This window comes from Hermetia illucens, chromosome 3, assembly GCF_905115235.1.
Source record: "Hermetia illucens chromosome 3, iHerIll2.2.curated.20191125, whole genome shotgun sequence".
Lineage (NCBI taxonomy): Eukaryota > Metazoa > Arthropoda > Insecta > Diptera > Stratiomyidae > Hermetia > Hermetia illucens.
In genome coordinates, this window is record NC_051851.1 from 11,378,608 (window position 1) to 11,403,969 (window position 25,362).

Sequence of the window (25,362 nt, forward strand, 5' to 3'; positions counted from 1 at the left end):
TAATCCGATTAAAGAATTCACTGAGCCACACTGTGAGGTCCCAGGTCTTCGCTTTCCAGAGCTGAGATGCAATGTCGTCAGGTCATGTGGCTTTCTCTGATTTCATTCGTTTTCAGTTGCACTGACAGGTGAAACTTCTTGAGTCGCGCTAACAGTTGAAATTGCTCCAAATGTTGGCAATACTTGTGGAAGCGAAGGATGAACAAACTCTGCGAAATGTGGTTGCAATATTCTCGCCATCTATCCATCGCGGCTTGACGGTCGGTAAGCAAAGTACGGTTCTTGTCATTAAAGCAACAGAAGTGTTCGATATCCTGTGTGCGTTCGTTTCGGCTTTTAGCAAGTCGATACAGATCTCTCTTGCCATCCCGAGTGTCCAGTTTATCGTAAAGATTTTTGCAATGTGCCGCTCGGGTGACAGCGATCGCTTTCTTTGCTTATCGGTTGGCATTCTTATAAATTTGTCAATTGGCGAGTGTTTTCCGAAGGGCTCTTGAGAGTCCCTCGGTCTTTTCAGTTTGGGTGCCAACAATTAGCGTGCAGACACGCATTTATGTTGCTCGGACTAACTTACTTAAGCCTTGACACCGTCGAATGTCAAGAGCCCATGCCCATTTCTCGACAGGACCGTCGCCCATTCTGCCGCGCCGACTGAGGTGACCTCCCTAGCATTTCTCCGAGTCTTGTTACTCGATCCAATAATATTGTTTCTAACGACTTTGTATGCATTTTCTTGGTCGGCCTGCCGAGAGATCAGGTAGGATTTAGCATAGTGGAATAACTCCAACTCCCTGATCTCAGCATTTATTTATTTTTGTTTTACCGAGGATAGTACAATATACGTTGCCTCAAACTGTCCTGCTTTACCTGGGCTTGGAATCAGCATACTATGTTTAATAGGATGGCGGAGTTATTATGGTACTTTTAAGGTATTGACTATTTGTCAATCATCAAATCACGATGCCTTTCTTCTTTGTGGTTGGGCTTCAAGAAAGCTATTTGTCCTACATACGAATTCAAGTCAAGCAAATACAACATGAACTCTATTTGAATTACAATATTATCCAATTTTACTCTCAATGCATGACATCACCTCTGCTAACAGACATAATATTCTAAATAGTACTTATAATATCGTTATCGCATCTAAGATAAGATGCATTTTGTAACAAAACCTTCACATTTATTATTTACTCAATTAAGGTAATTACAATGTACATTTCTAGCTCTAATATTTCACTATTACTGAGTTGATAACGACGAGAATATTCGGGCATAGTATGTCGTATTTTGGATATGATTTAATAGAAAAAAATGCTTTGATCGATTGCATATGGATTACTTTGTTATCTCGTTTCATTCCAATGTTAATTAAAAACATCCAAGGCCCTGTTGTCAGTTCAAGTCAGTCGTATTTACACGGTCTTTGGTTTATATTCTTCATATAAATGAAGTATTGTGATTTTGGAGAAGTCTTTTATTTGTAAACCTGAAGTAATTAATTTTTCATTAACTGTGGCTTGAATATCACTACAATATGAAATTCTAAATCAATACAAAAACTTTTCCAATGGACTACTGTGCGTATTTTCTTACAAATAAGTTCAAATTAATTTGGAATTCAATTAAAATATTCAAGTTGAAATAGTTTTATACTTTGAATCACATTATGTCCTTTTATCTGAGGCTTCTTGACACCTCCTTTGTCATATAGATGAATTAAATTGCGTTTCAAGTGCCTTCTGATCTCGGGTCACTTATTATTTGTGCATAGCTTGCAGAGTGCAATTTTCCAAGTTTTATCGGACTAGAGTACCTCGTTTTGGTCATTTAGACCTTCGTTGTATCACTATTTCCTTCCTTCCTTCCATTCGAGAGCTAGGAGGAGGAGCTAGAGTCAAGGAGGGTCAGCCTGAAGGCACATGACACATGACGTGAATCGTGGCAATTTTTCTATCTGCGCAAATGAATAGAACCCTAGATCCGCCTTCCCGGTTTTATCCGAAATCTAGCAATGTATGTAGCTCCCTCTCAACACTTAACACCAATTCGAAGCTTTGTGCTGTTGTACGAGAATATCATGTGTAAAGGTGATCGATCATCCGAAGATTTCCATGTTGAGGAAAGTCAGCTATTTCTTTACCTACTATCTATACCTTGCTATATATCAATTCAGATTCAATAACGGGATTCCGCTTCAAAAATTAGAGAAAATGTTCTCTGGTCTCGCTACATAATCGTAAGGATTCATATATAGGTTTCTCTTGGCGTCAAAGCCGTTGCCCTTAAACGTATATCGAATTGCTGAACTATTTTGGAGAATGTTCGTTTCTAAAAAGAGAGTATATCACTGCCTCATGGCATCTCGACTTATCGGGCACCATTGCCATCTGGGTTCGGGACGACGTTCAACTTGCGTTCTTGCCGAAGACCCAGGGAACGGGTATGTCTGGATCCGGTGTTTAGGGATAACGGTTTTTAGCGTTTACCTGACGCCGAACGAGACGATGCCGAACTTTCGGCGCCGGCTTGATGCTCTGGAGGATGCCGTCTCGAGCACGGAGGGACGAATCCTGGTAGACGGTAATTTTAATGCCAGGGCCCTTGAATGGGGCATGCCTCAGTCAGACTCTAGAGGGAAACGGATTCTGGAAATGGCGAGAATCGGGCTCGTAGTTTTAAACACCGGATCCAGGCCAACTTTTAGGCATCCAGGCTGTGAAGGAAGCATTCCTGACATCACTTTTGCTTTGGAATATCTGGCAGCATCGGTGGACGGGTGGCGACGGGTAGAAGATTTCTCGGCAAGTGATCGCCAGTACATCGCGTTCGAAGTGGTTGACGCTGCTTGCCGGCGAGCACCAACGCGACGCTCCCCCTGCCTGTGGAGTGTCGGAGTAAACGTCGGGAAGTTAGTCAAAGCTCTTGGAGTAGGCAATGCCGCGCTGGAGGGTGCTCCGGGGGTGGTAATGTCGAGTTGACACGGTCGTAAATTCAATGATGAACCTGATAACGACGGTGTGTGAGGCTTCCATGCCCCGGAGGGGCCCCAGCCGCGGCAAGCCTTCTATGTACTGGTGGACAGCAGAAATTGCCGACCTACGGAGGGAGTATCCTAAGCTCCGCCGTTTGGCACAACGTTTGCACGCCAACGAGGAGGATCAGCAAAAAGGAGACTCCGCAGCGCTATAAATAAAAGCAAAGCTCGCGGCTGGCAGAACCTTGTCAACGAGGTGAATGAGGCCCCGTGGGGACTTGGCTATAAGCTTGTCAAAATTGGGACTCTGCGGAGGCCCTGCATACTAAGTACCGACCAGATGCACCGCATTGTGCAGGCATTGTTCCCCAGACATCCCGTTCAGGGTGATGTCAATAGCGCGGAAAGCGTTGAGGATTGGTCCCTTTTCACAATGAGAGAGCTCGAAGAAACGGTTCTCACTATGAAAAACAAGAAGGCGCCAAGTCCTGATGGCATCCCGGCGGAAGTTTACAAACTGGTGTTCCGCCAACGACCGGAATCGCTGCTTGAGGCGTTCAATGCTTGCTTGAAGAAGGGCATTTTTCCTTGTCTGGAAAGTAAAGGGTACTCGGAAAGTGCTCGAGAAGCTCATCTGTAGACACGCTGAAGCGATCCGCGCTGCCGGGGACTTATCCCCAAAGCAGTCCCGATTTAGAACAGGGAGATTTACAGTGGATGCTATTATGGAGGTCGTAGATGAGGCCCATCCAGCCGAGGCACCGATCTCGACGCATAGCGCTCCTCATAATGCTTGATGTCAGAAATGCCTTCAATTCCGATGGACAGATATGTTAGGCGCAAAGCTATATACCGCCATAAGGGCGAAAGCTTAAGAGAGGTGGTTTCCCGTGAAGAACGTCAACGGACCCTTATCGAGTGGCAACTTTCTTGGTAAAATGAGCCAAGGGGCGGATGGACTGCGCGGCTCATCGACAATTTGATCGGGATTGAACCGAACGAACGATGAGATTGATTACTTCCTTATCCAACTTCTAAGCGGGTATGGAGGTTTTCAGTCTTACCTGCACAGGATTGGGAAGGCGAGATCTCCTGATTGTGTGTTCTACAATGGAGTGGCGGACGACGCTGAACACACCTTTTTCTCTTGCGAGAGGTGGGACGGCTTTCGTCAGGAGCTTTATGCAGACACAGGGGAGCTCTCTCCAGATAATATTGTCGGAGAGATGCTGTTCGGGCTCTACTTATTGCGAAGAAAATTGAACTCTACCGGCGGAGGGATCGGATGGTAAGGGGTTCCCGAAACTAACAACTCCCTTGCCCTCGCGTTGGTGAAAGGAATTCCCTGACTTGAAGGCTCTCAAAATGTTCAGTTTTCAGGGTAGTTCTCTGATGACAGGGAGGTGTTTAGTTGATAGTCCGACAGCGTACTGTTGCGGGAGTCCAACACTCTGTGCGTAAACGCATTCACCTACCCTACTCCCAAAAAAATAGTTAATAAATCCAATGAAGAGCAGACTTGTTAGCACTGATGAAGGGAACAATTGGTTCCCGAAATATCAGCATTTGCAAGACCAATAAGTATCACTAGCGAATAGAAAAAAACAAGTTTTAATTATTTCAAATAATTCAGGAAATATTTATTAATTCAATTTTGAAAGTTTTGCGTTTTCCTCCCTCCAGTAGTATGAAAATAGAAAGGGATTTTTTATTCCTCCGTACATTTCCTTTTACTTATATCAATCAGCAACAATGCATGCATGCATGTTTTCTTCATGTAGATTGTTCAGTGTGCCTAAGCTGGAAAAGGAGTAGTTTTTCATATATACTCGTATCTAACCTTTTATATATATATATGAGATTTTTTTATTAAGCCATAAAAGAGACGAATATTCAAACCTTTATTTGTGTATCAACTATTATCATTTACAAATCGGCCGTATATCCTTATTTCAAAACTCTGTGCTACTACATATCTTTTTATGCATTTTATGTTTCCTTACAAAAAAAATCAAATCTTTTTATTAATTGAAACTAAATCTCTAGTATGGCAGACAGCGTTTCCGCGAGCTGCGTCAATGCATGAATAATGATGAAGATGAGAATCCTGGAAATACGTTAACGCCTGACTCTCAGGTATTTGTTAATTTTTGTTTATATGCTACGTCTATTCACTGTTTTTGCTTTATTGTCTACATATCTTAGTTAATTTGTAAGTCTTGTCTTACTACGTCCTTTGGGATTGGTGGATGATTTTTATCTAAATCCCATTGCAAGGGGAAAAGTTTTATTCAACTATTATGTCTCCTTCTACAGAACAGTTCAGTTGAAGGGGTGTTCCCGAACCGTCCAACACATCCATTCCGGATAATAGAAAACGATGCAGTAAGTCTTCAGAGTATGACTTCATTAGGCAGAGTAGGACGTATATTGGCTGGAAGTATCGACCCCTCAGGTGAGTAAAGATTATAAAAATAAATTTTCTATGAACAGGCAAATGTGATCAATGTTTCGTTCCTCCTAAACAATTACTGTCTACTGCTTTGTGTAAACACAAAATCTTATTAAAATCGGTTCAATGTCTGTCTGTCCGTCTGTCTGTTTGCCACACCCGATTTACTCAGAGCCGGCTGAACCGATTGTTACGAAATTTGGTGAGAACATGTGGTCTATGTGTCTCTTTGCATGCAGAGAGTGACGCCATTTTGTGTTAAATTTTAAGCGGGACTCTCCATACATGTGAAAGGGGGGTGTAAGTTTTTTCACAGAACAAGATCATGTGGGGTATCAAATGAAAGGGCTCAATTACCACTTTTCGAAACTGATTTTCTGACATTTAGGGAAACCTAGGGGAAGTAGGGCACAAAATTTGTGTTCTCAGAAGCTACCCAACCGAGAAATCTGAAAAAAATCACGGTGATACAACTATATGAAATCTAGGCCTCAAAATACATCCCATTCTGATAGCTGTACAAATAAAGCTAATAATAATCAATAATAATCATGTTTTTGAAATTTACCGGAAAGCCCCCTGTAAATTCATCCCAGAAGTACTATTTTTTTCCAAGAAATCTGGCGGTGTCGAGTCTGACGAACGTGACGACCAATTGACGACGCCGTTTTTTGAAATAATCCTCTTGCCGTATTGCTGAAACCACATGTGGCGCAAGTCCATTCCAACTATTTTCTCGAAGAAAAGGTAAGTCAGCATAGTGCTGTAGCGAAATAGGGTCCAATCACTCCGTCAACATGAATGCTGCTCCAAACAGTCAATTTTTTATACGTAAAGGCTTTTAAAATATTTTATAAGGATTTGAGTCACATCAGAAATAATAATTTTATTTATTGACGAACCCATTCAGGTAAAAGTGAGCCTCGTCGGTAAAGGTGATTTTCTTGTCAAATTCTGAATCCGGGCCAGTTAGTCCAGAGTCCAATTTCCGAACTCACGGCATTTTCGCAGGTCAGATAACAATAATTCTTGAGTGAGGAGGATCTTTAAGGGATGTAGGCCAAGGTCCTTGGGTAAAATACATCACAATGTCATTTGTGAGAACCCCGACTCTTGAGATCGACGTGGAATGGACTTATTCTCTTCCTCGGTAACACTGGCTGAAACTTACTACTCACTACTACTTTTTTTTCGGATCACTTCTTTCACATTCTGTTTGGTGGCTTCACATCCAAAAGAAAAAAATTAGACTCAAACTTTTCCACCATACGAACAATGGTCTTCTTATCTGGACGATTATGGCGACCGTAAATTCCGCTGAACGGAAGGTGAACCTCCATGATGCAGTGTGTAACGTTGTTCACGTTAAGTTTAACATCCCCATATATGTAAAAGGAAATGTACAATGTTTTTTGTATTGCATCGAATATAGCTATTTATCAAATGAAAGATCTAAAAAGGTCCGATGGTGTCCTGTAGTCACTTGCATCTCTTTGGATACTGCGGCGGTATATCATTACCAGCAATTTTCTGTGAAACGACCTCTCCATTTTTTCTGTCCAGACAGCTGTTGCATACGACAGTAACGGGGTGATATTGATGATATTGGGCATGACACCCAGTGCGGGGACTACCTCTTCTGTCTTTTCATTTGTCGTAAGAGTTGGCTTTTATATTTTTTTGGGGTTTGACTGGTTTGGAGGTGCCCCTGCTTTTCCTCGGAGTCTTCTTCTTATCCTAGTCGGCTGATAGGCACTGTTTCTGTTTTGGCGTTCTACTAGTTCCAAGTGCCTTACATCTAACCATTTACTGAACATTAGAATCGATTTATTGGTTCTCCACTCTACATCTTGTTTGTCGCTACTATATCTTCCGCAGAACCCATCACAGTTATCGTGCCCAAAAGATTCAGGTCCAGCACGTAATACATAATGCTCTGTAGTAATTATCCTAGTACTGACCACTTCAAAACTCCAGCGATTATGCTGTAGCTTTCAGGGCCCTTATTTGTGCTGTAGCATAGCTCTCTACTAGAGGTAATTTCTTGCGATTCTTGTTGCTTGCATTAACTGAATTGACAAATTTTTTATATCAAGGATGAGACTGCATATTACATTTAAATAAAGTCATCATGGATATTAAGGGTCTTGGTTAGTGGAGATCTGTTTTGGCGATAGTTGTAAAAGGGGGGGGGGGGTGGCTGGAGAGCAAAAATGCACATTTAAATTGATCTTGAAGATTACCCAACCGGAAAATTATAGTGAAAGTGCAGCTCTACTAAAGTGTGCTTGAACACTTCTGCGCTAGCTAGACTGTGGGGGTTCCTTTAGGGCCCTTCAACCATGGATCTACATCAGAATCTCAAATATAAAAAGAACTGTCGCGCAACATTATGTAAACTAACGCCAAGCTGAAATTGGAAAAAACATGGCTCCACCACACATCCAGGAAAGGATAAAAAAGCTGGGGAGAAGTAACTTCTTCATATATCGGACTTTAATATTTCACTAGAATATCAATTATGACGTCAAAATCTGATTTGCATAGCTTCAAATTCAGTAAATTGGCGCGAAATTGATAAGTTTGAACTACTATAACGTTAGCACTAATAGGCGGGTTTCCATGAAACTTGGCATGCGTGTGCGAGACATCCTCTATGCTGTTGCCTAGGATGATTTTAAGGGGAACCCTTCTTCAGTCAATTTCTTAAAGTCTATTAGTAATTTTATTTGAGCAAATATCATAAGAGGACATATTTTGAGACCCAGATGTAAAAGCGCACCTTCCCGATTTTTTTTCGAATTTTTGGGTTGGATAGTCTCCGAAAATAAATCCTGTCTCGCTTCAAGTATGTACATTTTGACTTCTTACTCGTGCACTTTACAATTCACGTCCAAACTAATATCAGATTCGGTAAGTGCGAGAGAGAGACCTTTCATTTGATACCCCACACGACTATATTCAATGAAAAATGTTTTTACGTCCCCCATTTGCATGTATGAGGAGCCCCGTTTAAATTCCACGTAAATTTATGTCACTTCCGACTTCATCATTATCATCATCAATGGCGCAACAACCGGTATCCGGTATAGGCCTGCCTTAATAAGGAACTCCAGACACCCCGGCTTTGCGCCGAGGTCCATTAATTTGAAATCTCTAAAAGCTGTCTGGCGTCCTGACCTACGCCGTCACTCCATCTCAGGCAGGGTTGGCTTCCGGGCTGAATCATACTCATCAATACGGATCAGATGACCGGGCCGGCGCAATCTGTTCAGCCGGATTTCATCCACAATCAAACGGTCGCGGTATCGGCCATAAATTTCGTCGTTATATAGACTACGGAATCGTCCATCCTCATGTAGGGGGCCATTTTTCGGAGGATTCTTCTCTCGAACGCAGCCAAGAGTTTGCAATTTTTTTTTGGTAAGAAACCAGGTCTCCGAGGAATACATAAGGACTGGCAAGTCTTGTACAGTAAGAGCTTTGACCCTATGGTGAGACGTTTCGAGCGGAACAGTTTTTGTAACCTGAAGTAAGCTCTGTTGGCTGTCAACAACCGTGCGCGGATTTCATCGTCATAGCTATTATCGGTTGTGATTTTTTTTCAACCATTCATCCATCTGGTAATTCCCAAAGTTCCTTCCTTGTAGGTGACAATAGTTAACTCAGATGACTTCTCTTTGATATACTCCCCAATTTCATTGCATTAATATATCAAACTAAAGGCATCAAAAAGAGCTTTTTGAATAAACTTCACCAAGTATGATAAGTTTCACTGTCAGAGCCTATCCAACCGGGAAATCTAAGAAAAAACACTTTGATGCTCCTATATAAAATTTAATCATCAAAATTCATTCCATTCTAATAGGTAGCTAAAAAAGGCAGTAATAGTATTTTAACACATTTTGAAAATTTACTGACGGAATTTCCTTTGAGTTTATTCTACGCCTATTTAGCACATGGCTCCAAATTCTAACCATATTGTTTTGCTTATTGCAGCGATGAGTATTAACCCCGATCAACTGTCAATATCTTCAAATTCACATCAAATGCAGCAATTCTTAGCCGCAGCTGCTTTGAACACAAAACCAGTTCAAGTAGAGCCCCAATCACCCAGTAGAAACGATAATGCTTCGAAACAGCAGCAGCAACTACGCCTCCAACAACAAGAGCAGCATCAGCAACAGCTGAAGCAACAAGCAACTGAAAAGGAGAACAGTCGAAATGCGCAGCTTGCCGACAATAAACCTTTAATTTTACAGGAGCCTGACGTGATTGCAAGCACAAAATTAGCCCATTCAAAAACTACAGACAGCTTAACATTAAGCGGTCCTGTAGCTCCACCTCGTCGCAAGAAGAAACCACGAAATATCTCCACTAGCTCTTCTGAACAATTCAATATGAATGAAGGCATGAAATTGTTACCAATAGAAAGTGATTCGGACACAAAATCAATTCAAAGTGTTAAAAATGTCCAAAAATTCCGCGATGATCTGCTTAGAGAATTGGAGGCATCATGGAACGAAGCCGCGAAACAACCACCAAATGTTCGACCTGTTGCCAACAGTTCGATGTGTCGAATATCGCATTCGCTAGGGAATTCCTCAACTTCGGTATACAGTAAGCCCAGTCCATCAAATAGTGCGAAAAGCAATTCAGCACCTGGACGTGTACGATATTTGTAAGTATCAGAAAGGAATATTATTTACTGTGATTGTTCAGCTTTTCAATTTTTAAAAATTTACTCGATTTCCCATTAACAAACTGATATTGATAATTTCATTGTCATTCGAAGCTCAATTGATCCAACTCAAGGCTTAAATATATACAAAGCGACACAAGGATCCTGTGTTGTTAAACCGCACGACGAAGCTGAAAATAAAGCTGAAGGCCCATCGAAAGAGGAAATTGATAGAATTGAAAGAATTTTATTAGAAAATACAAACACGAAACCTAAACCAAAATTAGCAGGGACCGGTTCGAATAGCTTAGGAAGTTCAACACGGTATTTTGTCATATTTCTAAGTGTTCTATGAACTTGGCACTTTTCACTAACCATAAAATTGGTTTTTATATGAATTTACTAATTGCATGCCGTAGTTTGGTGTTCTTGCAATCTGATTATCCTGTTCGGTTGTAGCTGCGTCTGCTTTACTTCAATTTACAAGGAAACACCTTAGTCTGTTTAGTTTTAGATTTTTCGTTTACAGTCTATTTGAAGCACCAAAGAGAATACACACGCAAACTTGTTGCATGCCTTTTCACTTGTTAAAATACGATATTGTTCACATACAGGGATGGCAGAAAAAATGAGGACAACACTATGAAAATTTGAAAGTGCGACATATGGCAATGTTGGTTGAACCGTTTGTGTTTTTCTTGGTGCATTTTTAGGAGACGGAGATAAGGATTGGCTTTGGTCTTTTGGTTTAAATTAAAAACATTTTATTTTTATTTACATTTACATAAATTTCGAATATTGGTAACCCCGCTGCTCCACATTACTCCGTCCCCAGATGAAACCTAGGGGTTTCAGCGACTGAACTCGGAACTGCGTTCCCCATCATTCGGCGAAGCGAACGCGCGTTGATTTGGGGCGCAAACGGGCTTCAGCCTAGATAAGGAGACAGTCTTTTCTCGATCCCGAGCTGAAAGAAATGCTCTCCCCGCTCTAAAACACGGTACGGGCCTTCGTATGAAGGCTGCAGGGGCTTCCGGACAGCATCCGTCCCGACCAGGACGTTCGTGCACGTGTCCAGCTCCTTGGACGCGCAGGCAGGTGCGGACGAGTGTCGGGTGGGAGGTGTGGTTTTAATGCGGCGGAGATTGTCTCTCAGCTGGCGCAGCAATCCCGAGTCTGTGAGACCCGATCTCTTGGAGCCTTGGGTTCTCCCCGTATACCAGCTCCGCGGGGCTGGCAGCAAATTCCTCTCGGCGGGGTTCGGAGGCCAAGTAGGACGAGAGGCAAGACCTGAGTCCAGGACGGATCGTCGCTTTCAGTTCAGAGTTTGCCTAACTCCGGGAAAAGGGTGGACTCAAATTGCATTCCCTGGTCACTCTTGACAGAAGGCTTCAGCGCAAAATTGCGCCGTAATGTCCTTCAGAGGTATTGCCTCAAGTCACCGCGTAAACCTGTCGATGATTGTAAGGCAATACTTGTAATCGTGCGAGTCTCCCAAAGGACCTACGTAGTGCGGGGAAATGAGCCCACTTCTTTCCTTACATGCCTGGTGACTTTGCACTTCTGGCATGCGATGCACTCTCTGGCCCAGGAGTTGATGTCCTTATTCATGGAAGGCCAGAAGTATTTCCCGGTGACTAACTGATTTTTCGTCCTGATGCCTGGATGCGCTACGTCGTGAACCACGTGAAACACTTCCTTGCGAAAGGTGGCCGAAATGTATGGCCTCGGTCCCTTTTCCGAGTATTCGCAGCAGAGAGAGAGGTTCGAGCCAAAGATGGGCAACTCCCGAAATTTATATTTGGGGTTGGATTTGAGGCTCTGAAGTACTACGTCATCCTCCTGCGCCTTGGCGATAGCCGAGAAGTCGAGTGAGGCGGGGATGTTAGCCTCGGAGACACGTGACAAAACGTCAGCAACTATTCTGTATGTCGGACGTGAACTGGCTTATAAAACTCAGATGTCAAAGCTGACGAGGGGACGTTTTGTCGGGCTTCTGTTTCAAAGCATACGTTAGAGGCTTATGGTCCGTGAACACTGTGAACGGCCTGCCTTCTAGGTAGAAGCGGAAGTGCTTAATGCTCAAGTATGCGGCGAGCAGTTCACGATCGTAGGTACTGTAGTTCCGTTGAGCGGGGTTTAACTATCTAAAGAAGCAGCTCAACGGCTGCCAGACTTGATTCACCTTTTGGTGAAGGGCAGCACGTACTGCAATGTCAGAGGCATCAACAAAAATGGCTAGGGGTGCAGCTTGTCGAAGAAATGCCAAGAGTGTAGCATCAGCCAGTTGTTGTCGGGATTTATCAAACGCGCGGACAGCCTCTTCAGACCACACAATCTCTCGTGTGTCCTTTGTTTTGGGGCCAGATAAGTACGCGTTCAAAACGGACTGATGCTGGGCGGCCTTGGGCAGGAAACGACGATAGAAGTTTAGCATGCCCAAGAACCTCTGAAAATCCTTGCACCTTGTCTGGGTCAGGCTGTATTCCGTCAGGGGAAATGAAGTGGCCGAGGAATCTCGCATTTATCAACGTTTAAGACTAAACCGGCCTCAAGGAGACGTTGAAAAACGCACTCGAGATGGGCTAAGTGCTCAGACTCTCAGGATGAAGCGACCAAAACATCATCCAAATATACGAAACAGAAGTCGAGGTTTCGCAGGACCGAGTGAATGAACCTTTGAAAGGTTTACGCCGCATTGCACAACCCGAAAGTCATCCGTGTGAACGGAGCTACAGCGATTCGAAATAAATTTCGAATGTTGTTAACCCTGCTGCGCCACAGTCTTACAGATCAGCAAACGATTGAAGGCTGGATCTGTTTTCCTCTCTTATTTGACTTAATATAAATATGAATTAATGGTAAGGTATATTTCAATCGATTCAATAATAATAGACCCAATCGAGCATTCGCCTTTTCGGAGATTCCCAATCAAATTTACATCGTCCTCAGTTCAAATGACTTTTCTATTGTCTGCTGCGCACATCAGGAAGGAACTTAACTTGGAGATATACGAAACTAAACGGACTTTGTATTTGACCAGTTCTGTTGATGGTGATGTACAATTTTTGTTTACAAAGCTACGGCTTTCTTCCAACAAGTGGATTAGCCTTGCCGCAACACACAAACCGCTACACGTCGACAAAATCATCAATAGCACGTTGTTCTTAATTTTTCTACCACCCACTGTAATATGATAATAGAAACAATGGAAAAGACAGTATTGTTAGGAGTCAGGAGAAAGCAGAAAGCAGATAACCACTTGATTTCTATTTTGGCTCTAATGGTATTTCCAATAATTGCCCTTACAAGTTTGGTAATTATCCTGGATTCCAATCAATCGTGAGTGTTGTAGGGTCTTCTAAAGTAAATCACGGAAGTACACGTTGTCGACAGGTGATAGCTATTGAATTGAAATCTATTTTGTTGCATGTTTGTCCTCATGATCTACTTTTATTTGCTTTGAGCGTAGTTGGACATAAGTAGGAGAGTACTAGTTTTACTTGTAATCGTTGTACGTACGTTGGTCAATATGGAGTGATAAGTATTTCCAAATCTATTAGTTTAGATCTCTGTATTCATCCCCCATGCGATAGTGATTCATGGAGGACCTAATCAGTGCCCGATTACTTTTTGAAGAACATTAATTGGAGTCAATAAATTGCACCCAGTGCGGCGAGAAAAAGATGTAGACACCTCCCAAACCTATACAAATGATTGTGGTATTCAAATGGTTGATTTCAAAATGATTGTATTAGTTTTCGATTGTTTGGATTGAATTGGTTGTTTGGTTACTAATTTCACACTATTTTATGGATTTATAAAATCAGGTATTGCTGACACATATTTTTGCATGTTTTTAGTTATGAAACCTAAAATGCACAAATCAAGATTTCTTCCATTTCACCTCATAAATGAAAGTAATCGTTCTATTCCTTTCCTAGATTCGGTTCTTTAATTATGAAAATAAACAATGCTAAAGAACGCAGGAAATCCGATGGTGATGAAGACGTTCTCAAGCAAATGAACATTTACGTTCGCACACGTACCGATTCTGGCAAACAGCTAACTGACATGGAAATACTAGAACAAGTTCCTGTGAAAAATCTAGACACTGGAGAGAATATGCCACTATCTGCTGTAAAACCGCCTCCGCCACCAGTCGGTTGGAACCCGCTCTCATTACACATCCACAAATTAACCAGTCATTTAGAAGTGAGTCAAAAAGAATCGGACGAAGAAAGCGTCATAGGAATTCCTCCTAGCTCCGAAATTCCTGCAGGCGAAGAAGACGATGGCGATGTCGAAGAGAGTGGTCGACTTAAAAAGAAAACGGCACGCATCAAACGATTCTTCGGTTCAACTGTACGAAAGACTGTGGATAAGGCAAAATCGCTGGCGTCGGAAGTTTCACATGCACGACATAAAGAAGATGTTGCAGATATTGTGGATGTTGTCAATCCTGAACAGAATATTAAAATTAAGGCATCGAGTACGAATAAAGGACCGTATGAGTTTACCAAACTGCAGCATGTCCAAGTAAGAGTGATAATTATAAAGATTAATGGATTCTAAGAGCATTTTCGCAGGATTTGTCTGGGGAACATACCGGTGCTGTATGGTGTATGAAATTCAGTACTTGTGGAAGATTGCTGGCTACTGCAGGTCAGGATAGAGTGCTGCGAATCTGGGTACTGAAGGACGCATTTCCCTTTTTCCAGGTTAGTAAACATTTGTCATAAGAGTATAATATCGGAATTTCTTCAATTTTTGCTACCAAAAATAAAACAGACTTTCTTTATAATATACAAGACATTCCATTATTCTTTTCTACTTATGAATTTTCACGGATAGACTGGATCTCGCTGATCTTCATTTTGTGTTTGGCTTGATATTTCGAGGATTTTAATTTTTATATCTAAACTAAAAACTTTTTTTGGGCTCTAGTCTTATCAGTATTTGAAGAGTCCCCAATCAGTCAGATGATAACAGATACATCCAGGCCTGACGAGAGGGCGATGGAAAAGGGGATTCTCCTCGGACACGGAATAGAAATTTGGAATGGATGTATCTTATTTATCAGGATTTCTCTATATTGGTTGCTTTTATCGAGTGGGGTTGCTGCCGTCAGTCTCCCAATGATGCTTATTTTGAAGAATGCTGGACTCTTATTCTTTGTCAACATATGGGTAATTTCATCAGATCCTTGTTCATATACACGTAATCGTTAGAATCTGAACAATTGGCTGATGACTTGCCTCGAATGAAAAAACAGTGACCATTTGCATTGCAAAAACTTCAAAGGTATCTCTTGATTGTATATTCAGTGAAACAAATGTTGGCAAAATTGTAGAAATATGACATCAATGTTAATAAAATAAACCGACATAGAGATTCCCAATAGAGTCAGGAAGTATCAAGCCGATGATCTCGATCCACTCTCCTTAACTAGGTGCGCGAATTCATCGTCAGGAAAGTGGCTTCAGTTGACATTAGAAGTGCACTATCTGTGTTATTGTGGGTGTACGCAGTCGGCGTAGATATTCTTGTTCGATCGATATTTTAGTTTGAGTGAACACCGAAGACAGTAGGACCCGATAAACTGTTTTATTGGTTAGAATGTTACAATTCATCATCATCATCAACGGCACAACAACCGATATCCGGTCTAGACCTGCCTTAATAAAGAACTCCAGACATTCCAGTTTTGCGCCGAGGTCCACCAATTCCATATCCCTAAAGGCGGTCTGGCGTCCTGGCCTTCGCCATTGCCCCATCTCAGGCAGGGTCTGCCTCGTCCTCTTTTTCTACCATAGATATTTTCCTTATAGACTTTCCGGACTGGATCATTCTCATTCATTAAGTGACTCGTCCACCACAGCCTATTGAGCCGGATTTTATCCATAACCAGGCGGTCATGGTATCGCTCATAGATTTTGCTGTTACATAAGCTACGGAATCGTCCATCCTCATGTAGGGAGTCAAAAATTCTTCGGATGATTCTTCTTCTTCAACTTTTCTGGCGAAGAACGCAAGCCTCTGAGAAATACATGAGGACTGGCAAGATCATTGTCTTGTACAGTAAGAGCTTTGACCTTATGGTGAGACTCCTTGGTACAACTTCCGCGCCTGGTACGGTTACTCCCTGCACTTTTGAAGATCAAAGACCTGTTGGTTCTCCCAGGTTTCCTTTTTCCGTCTGTGAAGTCGCTTCTCCGCTCGCCGGAGTTCGTGATAAATCTCCGCGCGTGCCCGCGTCCTTTGAGCATGCAACATTACTCGGTATGCAGCATTCTTCCGTTCCATTGCTAGCTTACATTCATCGTCAAACCAGCCGTTCCGGCTTTTTTGCGGCTGCGGCCAAGTATGTTTGTGGCCGTATTTATGATAACGTTTTTCAGGTGATTGTGAAAATCATTTGTTGATGCTTCATCTCCAGGATCTCTATTGACGGCAGTTATTGTGGCATCCATTTCCCTCTTGTAGGTATTGCGAAGGGCTGTGTTGTGGATGGCTTCAGTTTTAACTCTCACCTGATTGTCAGAGGGGATTCTAGGTGGTGTTGTTATTCGAGCTCGAAGCCAACGAGATAGTGATCCGAGTCTATATTGACGCCCTATACGTTATGACATTCATCAACGCTGAGCGGCGGCGGCGTTCGATCAGCACGTGGTCAATTTGATTGAAAGTGGTCCCGTCTGGAGGGGCCCACGTTTGTTTGTGGATCGCTTTCCGCGCAAACCAGGTACTTCCAACAACCATTTCGTGTGACCCTGCTAATTGAATAATCCGCAGTCCATTACCATTTGTTTTTTCGTGTAAGCTATGGGAGCCAACGTATCGCCTGAATACGGGCTCCTTCCCTACTTGGCTGTTAAAATCCCCAAGTATGATTTTGATATCATTTGTATTTTGATGTAATCTATGGGAGCCAACGTATCGCTTGAATATGGGCTCCGTTCCTACTTTGCTGTTAAAATCCCTAAGTATGGTTTTGATATCATATCTAGGACAGGCTTCGAGGGTTCGTTCCACTGCCTCGTAGGAGGCATTCTTCTTCGACTCTGCAGTCTTCTCTGTAGGAGCGTGAACGTTAATGAGGCTTATATTTCTAAATTTGCCTCGCAAGCGCAGAGTGCATAGCCGTTCGCTTATGTTTTCAAAGCCAATAACAGCAGGTTTCATGTTTTGGCTGACTAAGAAACCTACTCCGAGCACATGGTTTACTGAATGGCCGCTATAATATATGGTGTAGCGACTCTTCTCCAGGAAACCGGTCCCCGTCCAACGCTGTTAAATCAGCCCTATTTTGGGACAGGTATTGGCTAGCTGCTTGGCAGCTCCATCTCTGTACAGGGAGCGCACGTTCCATGAGAAATCGTTATTTCTTTTTCGCTACCGGGTTCGTTGTTGTCAAATCCATCCAGTCCGAGGCTCCTGTTGTGGCTTCGTAACTTCGGTTTTCCGTGTAGGGTTCTCAGCCTTACCCAACCCCCAACCTGGAGGACCAGTTGGTGTAATTTGCCCCATATTTAGGCGCGGGAGACTCGCCTTTATCCTCCGCCTACAGATTTTCGTTAAGAAAGAGCTCCCAGCGGTCACCACGTGGAGGTGGAGATAGGGTTAGGTAGTAGGTTCAACAGGTGTTTCCCAGGTTTTATGCTCCATCGTGGGTACCAATCCACGTTTCGCCCTGGGACCTATACTACGCTTTGACCACCCAATTCCTGATGTTGTTAAATAGGTAGGCATACGGGATACTTATCCGTCTCGTGGTTGCTTCCTTATGCTGCGAGAATAGTGTTGTATAGGCATGCCTATTGTGTTGCATGATTTTCCTTATGATCAGCTTCTCAATAGTCTGAGGATTATACCCATTCTTAATTGAATTGAAGCCGTATTCCAAAAGAGGGTATGTGATCAGTCGATGAATCATGCAATTATAGGCTGCCATTTTTTAGGAAAATGTATGGTGTGAAGTTGCTGGGATCGTTCTCTGAGTTGCTGTAGGTGAGCTTGAGCTTCCCGCTAGAGTTGACTATATTCAGATCTAGGAAGTGTAGAGCCCCCATCCTAGTGTACCTCTAGTGTAAACTCGATTTTATGATGAATTTTGTTTATAAAGGATGTGGCGCAGCAGGATTGGCGAATGCGAGCGGTTAGATGACGCCACCGGCACTCTCCATGCGTTGAAAAAGTGCCGTTGGTTGAGGGCAGAAGGACCGCATGGAAAATAACCAGTCTTTTCTGCCTTTACTGCGGACAGCCGCGTGCAGTGATAACAGTGAATTAAACCAATTTGTAGTGATTTACTTTTCCCTAAAATATCGTATTATATTTCAATATTTCATTTAAATTAGTATTTCGAAAACTCGAATGATTTTCCATTTCATAATTCCGTCACCTTTACCAGAGTCGTTTCTCGTGGAATTCGTCAAATTGCTAACGTTTAAAAAAGAAGACTTAGTAGACTAAATTTCAATTATACGTAGCAGTTCAAGGAGATGACCATGTCGATATCGTCTCTTCTAATAATCGCAACTTCATACCATACTTTTTCCCAAAAAAAATGGCAGCCTGGGCAGTTTCATTAAAATCCATTAATGTCAAAATTATAGCAGTTAAAACTTATCAATTGCGGGTGAATTTACCGCATCCTAGGCCATACAAATAATTTGCTGACCTAAAGCGTCAAGCTTCCGGTTTTCCGATTTGCTATTATACTAAAATAACTAATAAACTATCGCAAAGTAATAATGATTTAACAAAATTGATGAGAATAAAGTAGATATCCAAATTTGAAAAAATTTATCTCAAATGCTCGACCGCCCCTCCCTTCGTGTTAAAGACACAAACCCTACAGAGGATCTACAAAAACTGCAGCTCGTCGAAGTCTCTCTGCTCCCTCTCTCGTCATATTGTTGCACACTTTCTGGATTCTATTTACTAGCTTCTGTCTTGTCTTGACTGAAATGCTCCAAGCTCCGCTTTGCAAAGTCCTCTGTATATATTAGGTTGTTGCAAATGAAGTGGCCGTTTTGGTACTAAAATTTGAAACGACTGTGTAAAGTTTACAAAAACTTATTTATTTAATCAAAATAGGTGCTAGTCGATTCAAAACACTTCTCCCAGCTAGGTTCAAGAGCATGTATGCCAGTTTCGTAGAAGTCCAACTGTCGGGTGTTGATAAATTCGTCGAAGGCAATTTTGATGGCCTCTTCGTTCCTAAATTGTTTTTCCGCCAAAAAATGCTCCAAATGCTTAAAAAAGTAGTAGTCGGTTGGCGAAAGGTCCGGTGAATATGGTGGATGAGGCAGAATCTTATACTGCAATTCGTTCAACTTTTGAACCGTTTTAAAATAGTTATCGTTCCGATGTTTGTAGTTCTTCTAAATAAAAATAAAACTAGGTAGCTTGCTCCTACTACAATATATTTTAATAGTTAGTAAATATGTATTTCGAGAGCTACTTACTCTCTTCCTCAGTACTTACTAAGTATTTACTAACTATTAAAATATATTGTAGTAGGAACAAGCTACCTAGTTTTATTTTTATTTAGAAGAACTACAAGCATCGGAACGATAACTATTTTAAAATGGTTCAAAAGTTGAATGAATTGCAGTATGAGATTCTGCCGTTGTTCTGGATACATGGGGTCGTGCATTGTCGTGAAGGAGTATCACACCATCTCTGTTGACCAATCTCGGCCATTGAATACTCAATTTTTGGTGCTTTTCCTCGATTTAGGCACAGTATTTCTGCGCATTTGTCGTTTCTCCAGGTGCCAAAAAAAGAATAGCGGAAAACTCCAGCTGTAGACCACCAAACAGTCAGCATTACCTTCTCCGGATGGAGGCTTGCTTTCGGCATATGCTTCGGTAGCTTATTAGCATCTAGCCATTGTGGTGATCGAGGACGATTGTCGTATAATATCCGCTTTTCATCCCATGTCACTATTTTGTGCAAAAATGGATCGCTTCCGTTACCGAAGAGTAAAGAACTACAAATGTCCATTCGAAGCGCCATGTTTTGCTCCGTAAGGGCATGCGGAACCCATTTGTCGAGCGTTTTCACTTTTCCAAGTTGTTGCGATTGCCGGGAAACTGTCGAATAGTCTATGGCCAGTTTCTCTACAATGTCTCTCACAGACTGACATGTGTCGGATTCGACTAACAAACGCAGCTCGTCATTGTCAATCGATGGTCCTGGATGTCCATGTGACTCACTTTGAAGGTCTACGTCGCCTGACCGGAATTTTTCGAACCACCGCTGTGTGGTTCATTCGCATACCGTATCAGCTCACTTCACTTCATTGCCAAATCGGCCATTCCATGTGCAACAACCTAATAGAAAGCAAAAGGTGTTAGATCCGGACTTCTAGTCGGCCATAATACGGGGATACAAAAAAACATTTGCCAATTACATTTGCATTGAAAATATGTGGGTATTGTACAATTATAATTTCATGTACAAATTATACAATTCCGACTCAGCTGTGGTAGCGAACAGTCGCATTTTTTAGTAGCTCTAGAAAATAATTTCAACATTAAACATAAAGTGCAAAATTCGCAAAAAGTGCATTTTAGTGGAAAAGAAAAATAGACCGTGTGCAACACATTTCGTGAAAGTGCAAAAATTGCAAAGAAAGCAAAAAGTGCAAAATAGACAATCACCAAGTGAAGTGAAATCAATATGTGCATACAACATGATTATGCCTGACACACACAATCAGGTCAGCGAAATTAATTCAATGAACGTTGAACCTTCGAATGAATTGACTATGCAACATACCAATAAAATGAATCCAACGACCATTGAACCCAGTACCTCAAGAAATGCAGGAACTGAATTATTCAAGCCTAAGGTCATCATTCAGACTGGCCTAGAAAGATACATGACGATTGTCGAGAAAAGAAAGAGAAGCCCACAAGGCAGTCCTACTACAGATCGAGCAGCTAAAATAGTCAAAGATAACGAAAACTTATCCAACTACTACAGCGTCCTCGACCAAGACACCGAACAATATGTTGACATGACTAATAGTCAAAATGAGCAAGCAACAAGGCAAGACCCTCCTCGCCCCAAATACAAACCACCACCCATATACATCAGGGAACCAAGTAGCTCAAAGCTAGTAGCAGAACTCAAATCGTTAATTGGTGAAAACAATTTTTATCTTGTCGACTTGAAAAGAGGCAAGATAAAAGAAACAAAAGTCCAGGTATCAGATGAAGTAAAATACTGCCAGGTTGTCAGCTGGCTTGATGGCAAAGGAAGTCACTACTACACTTATCAATTAAAAAGTGCAAAAGGTCTTCGTGTTATCATTAAGGGAATAGACTCAGATGTCGACCCAAACGACATAATCAGTGACCTCAAAACGAAAGGTTTTGATGTAAAAACAGCCCATAATGTACTTAACAAATCCAAGATACCACAGCCCATGTTCAAAATTGAACTAACCCCCGAATCGAGCAAAATACCAAAAGGAAAGATACACCCAATATACCATGTCAAGTACATACTCCATCGAAAAGTGACAATTGATGAGCCTTATAACAGAACAACAATGGTACAGTGCCAAAATTGTCAAGAATTTGGTCACACGAAATCCTATTGCAAACTATTGAACGTCTGCGTAGCGTGTGGAGACCTACACCCAACAAAAGACTGCGAAAAGAAGAAGGATGACCCAACAACCAGAAAGTGTAGCAATTGCGGAGGAAACCATACCGCTAACTATCGTGGATGCCCAGTATACGTAGCCCTCAACAGAAACACGAATAACATTGGAAACAGAAGAAACCTGAAATACGACCTGCAAACTAACATCACCCACTTCCATCAAAACTCCGAGCATCGGCCTGTCGAGTATACTAGCTATGCGGACGCTGTGAGAAGCCAAAACCACACTCAAGACAATCAATCAGCGAAACAAAGTAACCAACAGCAGCCCCCCCTCATAAATGAAAATTTCCAAGGTAATATCATGCAAATCCTCTTATCACTAACAACCAATATTCAACAGCTAACCAGCACTATGAATCAAATGCAAGCAGCTCTCAACAAGCAGACAGAGATATTATCAAAGTTACTCGGTAAATAATGAGGAAAATAACAATAGCACACTGGAATGCAAACGGTATCCTAAAACATAAGTTAGAACTAGAAACGTTTCTTCACACAAATAGTATTGATATAATGTTACTTTCAGAAACCCACCTCAATAGCAAAAATTTCTTTAAGATTTATGGTTATACATGTTATAGCAATAATCACCCCGAGGACAAACCTTACGGCGGTACAGCGATTCTGATCAGAAATCGGATAAAACACTTTCCATTGCCTACTACCCAACTCAGTAATATCCACCACACGGTTATTAGCATGCAAGACAGTTACTATACACTTAATATTGCAGCAATTTACTGCCCCCCCCAAGCAAACGATAAGCTCCGCACAATTTGACGATTTCTTCAGAACCCTGGGACCGCGATTCCTCACGGCAGGCGATTTCAACGCAAAGTCTCCTCATTGGGGTTCTCGACTGACCACCCCGAAGGGAAAGCAACTCCTAAAGTCCATATATAACAATAATCTTCACTACATTTCTGGTGGCTCACCAACCTACTGGCCAACAGACAGGTCTAAAATTCCCGATCTAATCGATTTCGGAGTTGCAAAAAACGTCAGCCCAAGGCTTATTAGCGCAGTAACTACTAGTGAACTCTCATCTGACCACCTACCCACGATTATTACTATTAACTCTGAGCCAACGCTTATAAATAACGAAATCAGACTGACTAACGCAAGGACAAACTGGATTGCATACACGAAATACTTTGAAAAAAACTTTTGCCCTCACATTAGACTGAAAACACAAGAAGACATAGACAACGCATTGAACTACCTAACAGACACCATCACCGAAAGTGCAAATATTGCAACACCTACAATTACTACCAATGATGACAGAATTACATGTCACTACAACAAAGAAGTTCTTGACCTACTAAGAATTAAAAGACAGGCAAAAGCTGCATGGCAGAAAACACATTCTCCATCAGCTAAAGCAGCTTTCAATAAAGCTTCATGGAACCTAAAAAAAGAGCTTTATATAGACAGAAACAACAAAATACAGGGCTTTATCAGTGGCCTTTCCAACGAAGCCGATACCAATTACTCAATCTGGAAAGCAACAAAGAAAATTAAAAAACCAGTAGAAACGGAAACACCTATAAAAGACACTGCAGGAAACTGGGTAATGAATAACGAAGCAAAAGCCGAAACATTTGCTAAGCACTTAGCCGAAGTTTTCAGCCAAGAGGACACGGATCTTGAACCAAACATAGACTCACCGACCATACATGAGGGAAGGCCCTTGAACTTCTCACTCCCCCAGCAACGCAGCAAACTTTCCGAAATAAACCCCAATAAAGCCCCAGGACATGATCGTATCACTGGAAAGATGCTCAACAAATTACCTATAATGGGATTAGTAGCCATCTTACACATCTTCAACGCAATTCTACGCTTAAACTATTACCCAAACAGTTGGAAGCATGCTAGGGTCACAATGATCCCAAAGCCCGGCAAGGACCCATCTATAGTCTCATCCTACTGGCCAATAAGCCTGCTGCCAGTTCTATCCAAACTCTTTGAAAGACTTTTGTTAGATAAGCTTCTACCCTCCCTAGAAGAAAATGGAATAATACCCGACCATCAATTTGGGTTCAGAAGCGGTCATAGTACCATTGAACAAATTCACAAAATCACTAATTATATCAAACTGTCCCTTGAAGAGAAAAAATATTGCATAGGACTCTTCCTCGACATTTCCCAAGCATTTGATAAGGTTTGGCATCAGGGCCTCTTCCTCAAAATAGCCAGGTACCTCCCCACGAAATTTCACAAAATCCTCTTCAGTTACCTTCAAGGACGGACCTTCAAGGTCAAATACAAAGAGGCTCTAAGCAGAAAATATCTGATAAAAGCTGGGGTGCCCCAAGGTAGCGTCCTTGGCCCAATTCTCTACTTACTATACACTTTTGATCTTCCAACATGTGCAAAAATATTAACAGCCACATTCGCAGACGACACTGCAATACTCTTTTCCTATATAAATCCGCAAACTGCCTCGAGGGTACTACAAGAACTAACAAACAAAATCCTAGATTGGGCGGATAAATGGAAAATAAAAATAAACCAAGCAAAAACCCAACAGATTACCTTTACCCTGAGGAAAAGAACATGCAAACCAATTGTCATAAATAACAAACCAATCCAACAAACGAAAGTAATCAAGTATCTCGGTATGCACCTTGACAGACGACTTAAATGGAAGACGCACATTAACAAAAAACGAGAACAAATAAACATACAATTTAGGAAACTATACTGGCTACTAAACAAAAAATCAAAGTTGAACACAACAACAAAAATTTTGATCTATAAGACGGTACTAAAACCAATATGGACATATGGACTGCAACTATGGGCCTCTGCAAAAAAATCCAACTTAGCGATTATTCAAAGAACTCAAACAAAAATTATTCGCGCAATACTTGGCGCACCAAATTACGTAAATAATAAAATCATACAACGTGACACAAATATCGCAACGATTGAGGCCGAGGCCATGAAAGTTAGCAATAAATACCTTAATAAACTACGGACCCATCGTAATGTAACTGCAAGAACTATACTTAAAAGCAAACCGTATATAAGACTAAACAGAACAGACTCGCTTCAGTTAGTAAACAACAGACCACAAAGAACATGGGTGGCGGCCAAACTAAACAAATCGACAATACCGGCGAGGTGATAAATTCAGTAATAGTTAACCCGGTAGACGTCCAGTCAAAACAAATAGAACTTATCTTAATCATATTAACATCGCTTGTCGGCATTTCCTTTGGATATCAGATCTATAAGGACTATCGCAGGAGCCTGAAAAAGAGATACATATCCAACATATCCAACATAATCAGCTCGGGCAGTGCTAAATCTCCACAGGTATAACCCTGAATCTTGAGAAATGATGCTTTGAGGCCATTTTTAAATTTTTAAACAAAAAGCTCACAGATGCACTGGCACTGTTAGCGCTTAAATCCTAGGTTAAGAATTGTAACAAAGTAAGCTAGAGGTCTAAGTAATGATCTAATTCTTGCTGTAATTAATTAAAATGTAGAATAAAAAAAAAAAAATGTACAAATTATACAATGTCAAGGACACGTATGCATGCATCCGACT

General features: G+C 41.7%; 1 protein-coding gene across 2 annotated transcripts in view; it reads left to right on the top strand.

Annotated features, from left to right (window-relative positions):
* Nucleotides 1-25,362, top strand: part of LOC119651300 (WD repeat-containing protein 44) — a 40,096-nt gene that overhangs the window by 5,894 nt on the left and 8,840 nt on the right. For both annotated transcript variants that reach the window (XM_038054824.1, XM_038054825.1), the window contains exons 3-8: nt 5,024-5,113; nt 5,294-5,432; nt 9,429-10,110; nt 10,225-10,434; nt 14,055-14,649; nt 14,700-14,831. In XM_038054824.1, the coding sequence (XP_037910752.1) occupies nt 5,024-5,113; nt 5,294-5,432; nt 9,429-10,110; nt 10,225-10,434; nt 14,055-14,649; nt 14,700-14,831 (1,848 nt within the window). The remainder of the gene's footprint in view (nt 1-5,023; nt 5,114-5,293; nt 5,433-9,428; nt 10,111-10,224; nt 10,435-14,054; nt 14,650-14,699; nt 14,832-25,362) is intronic.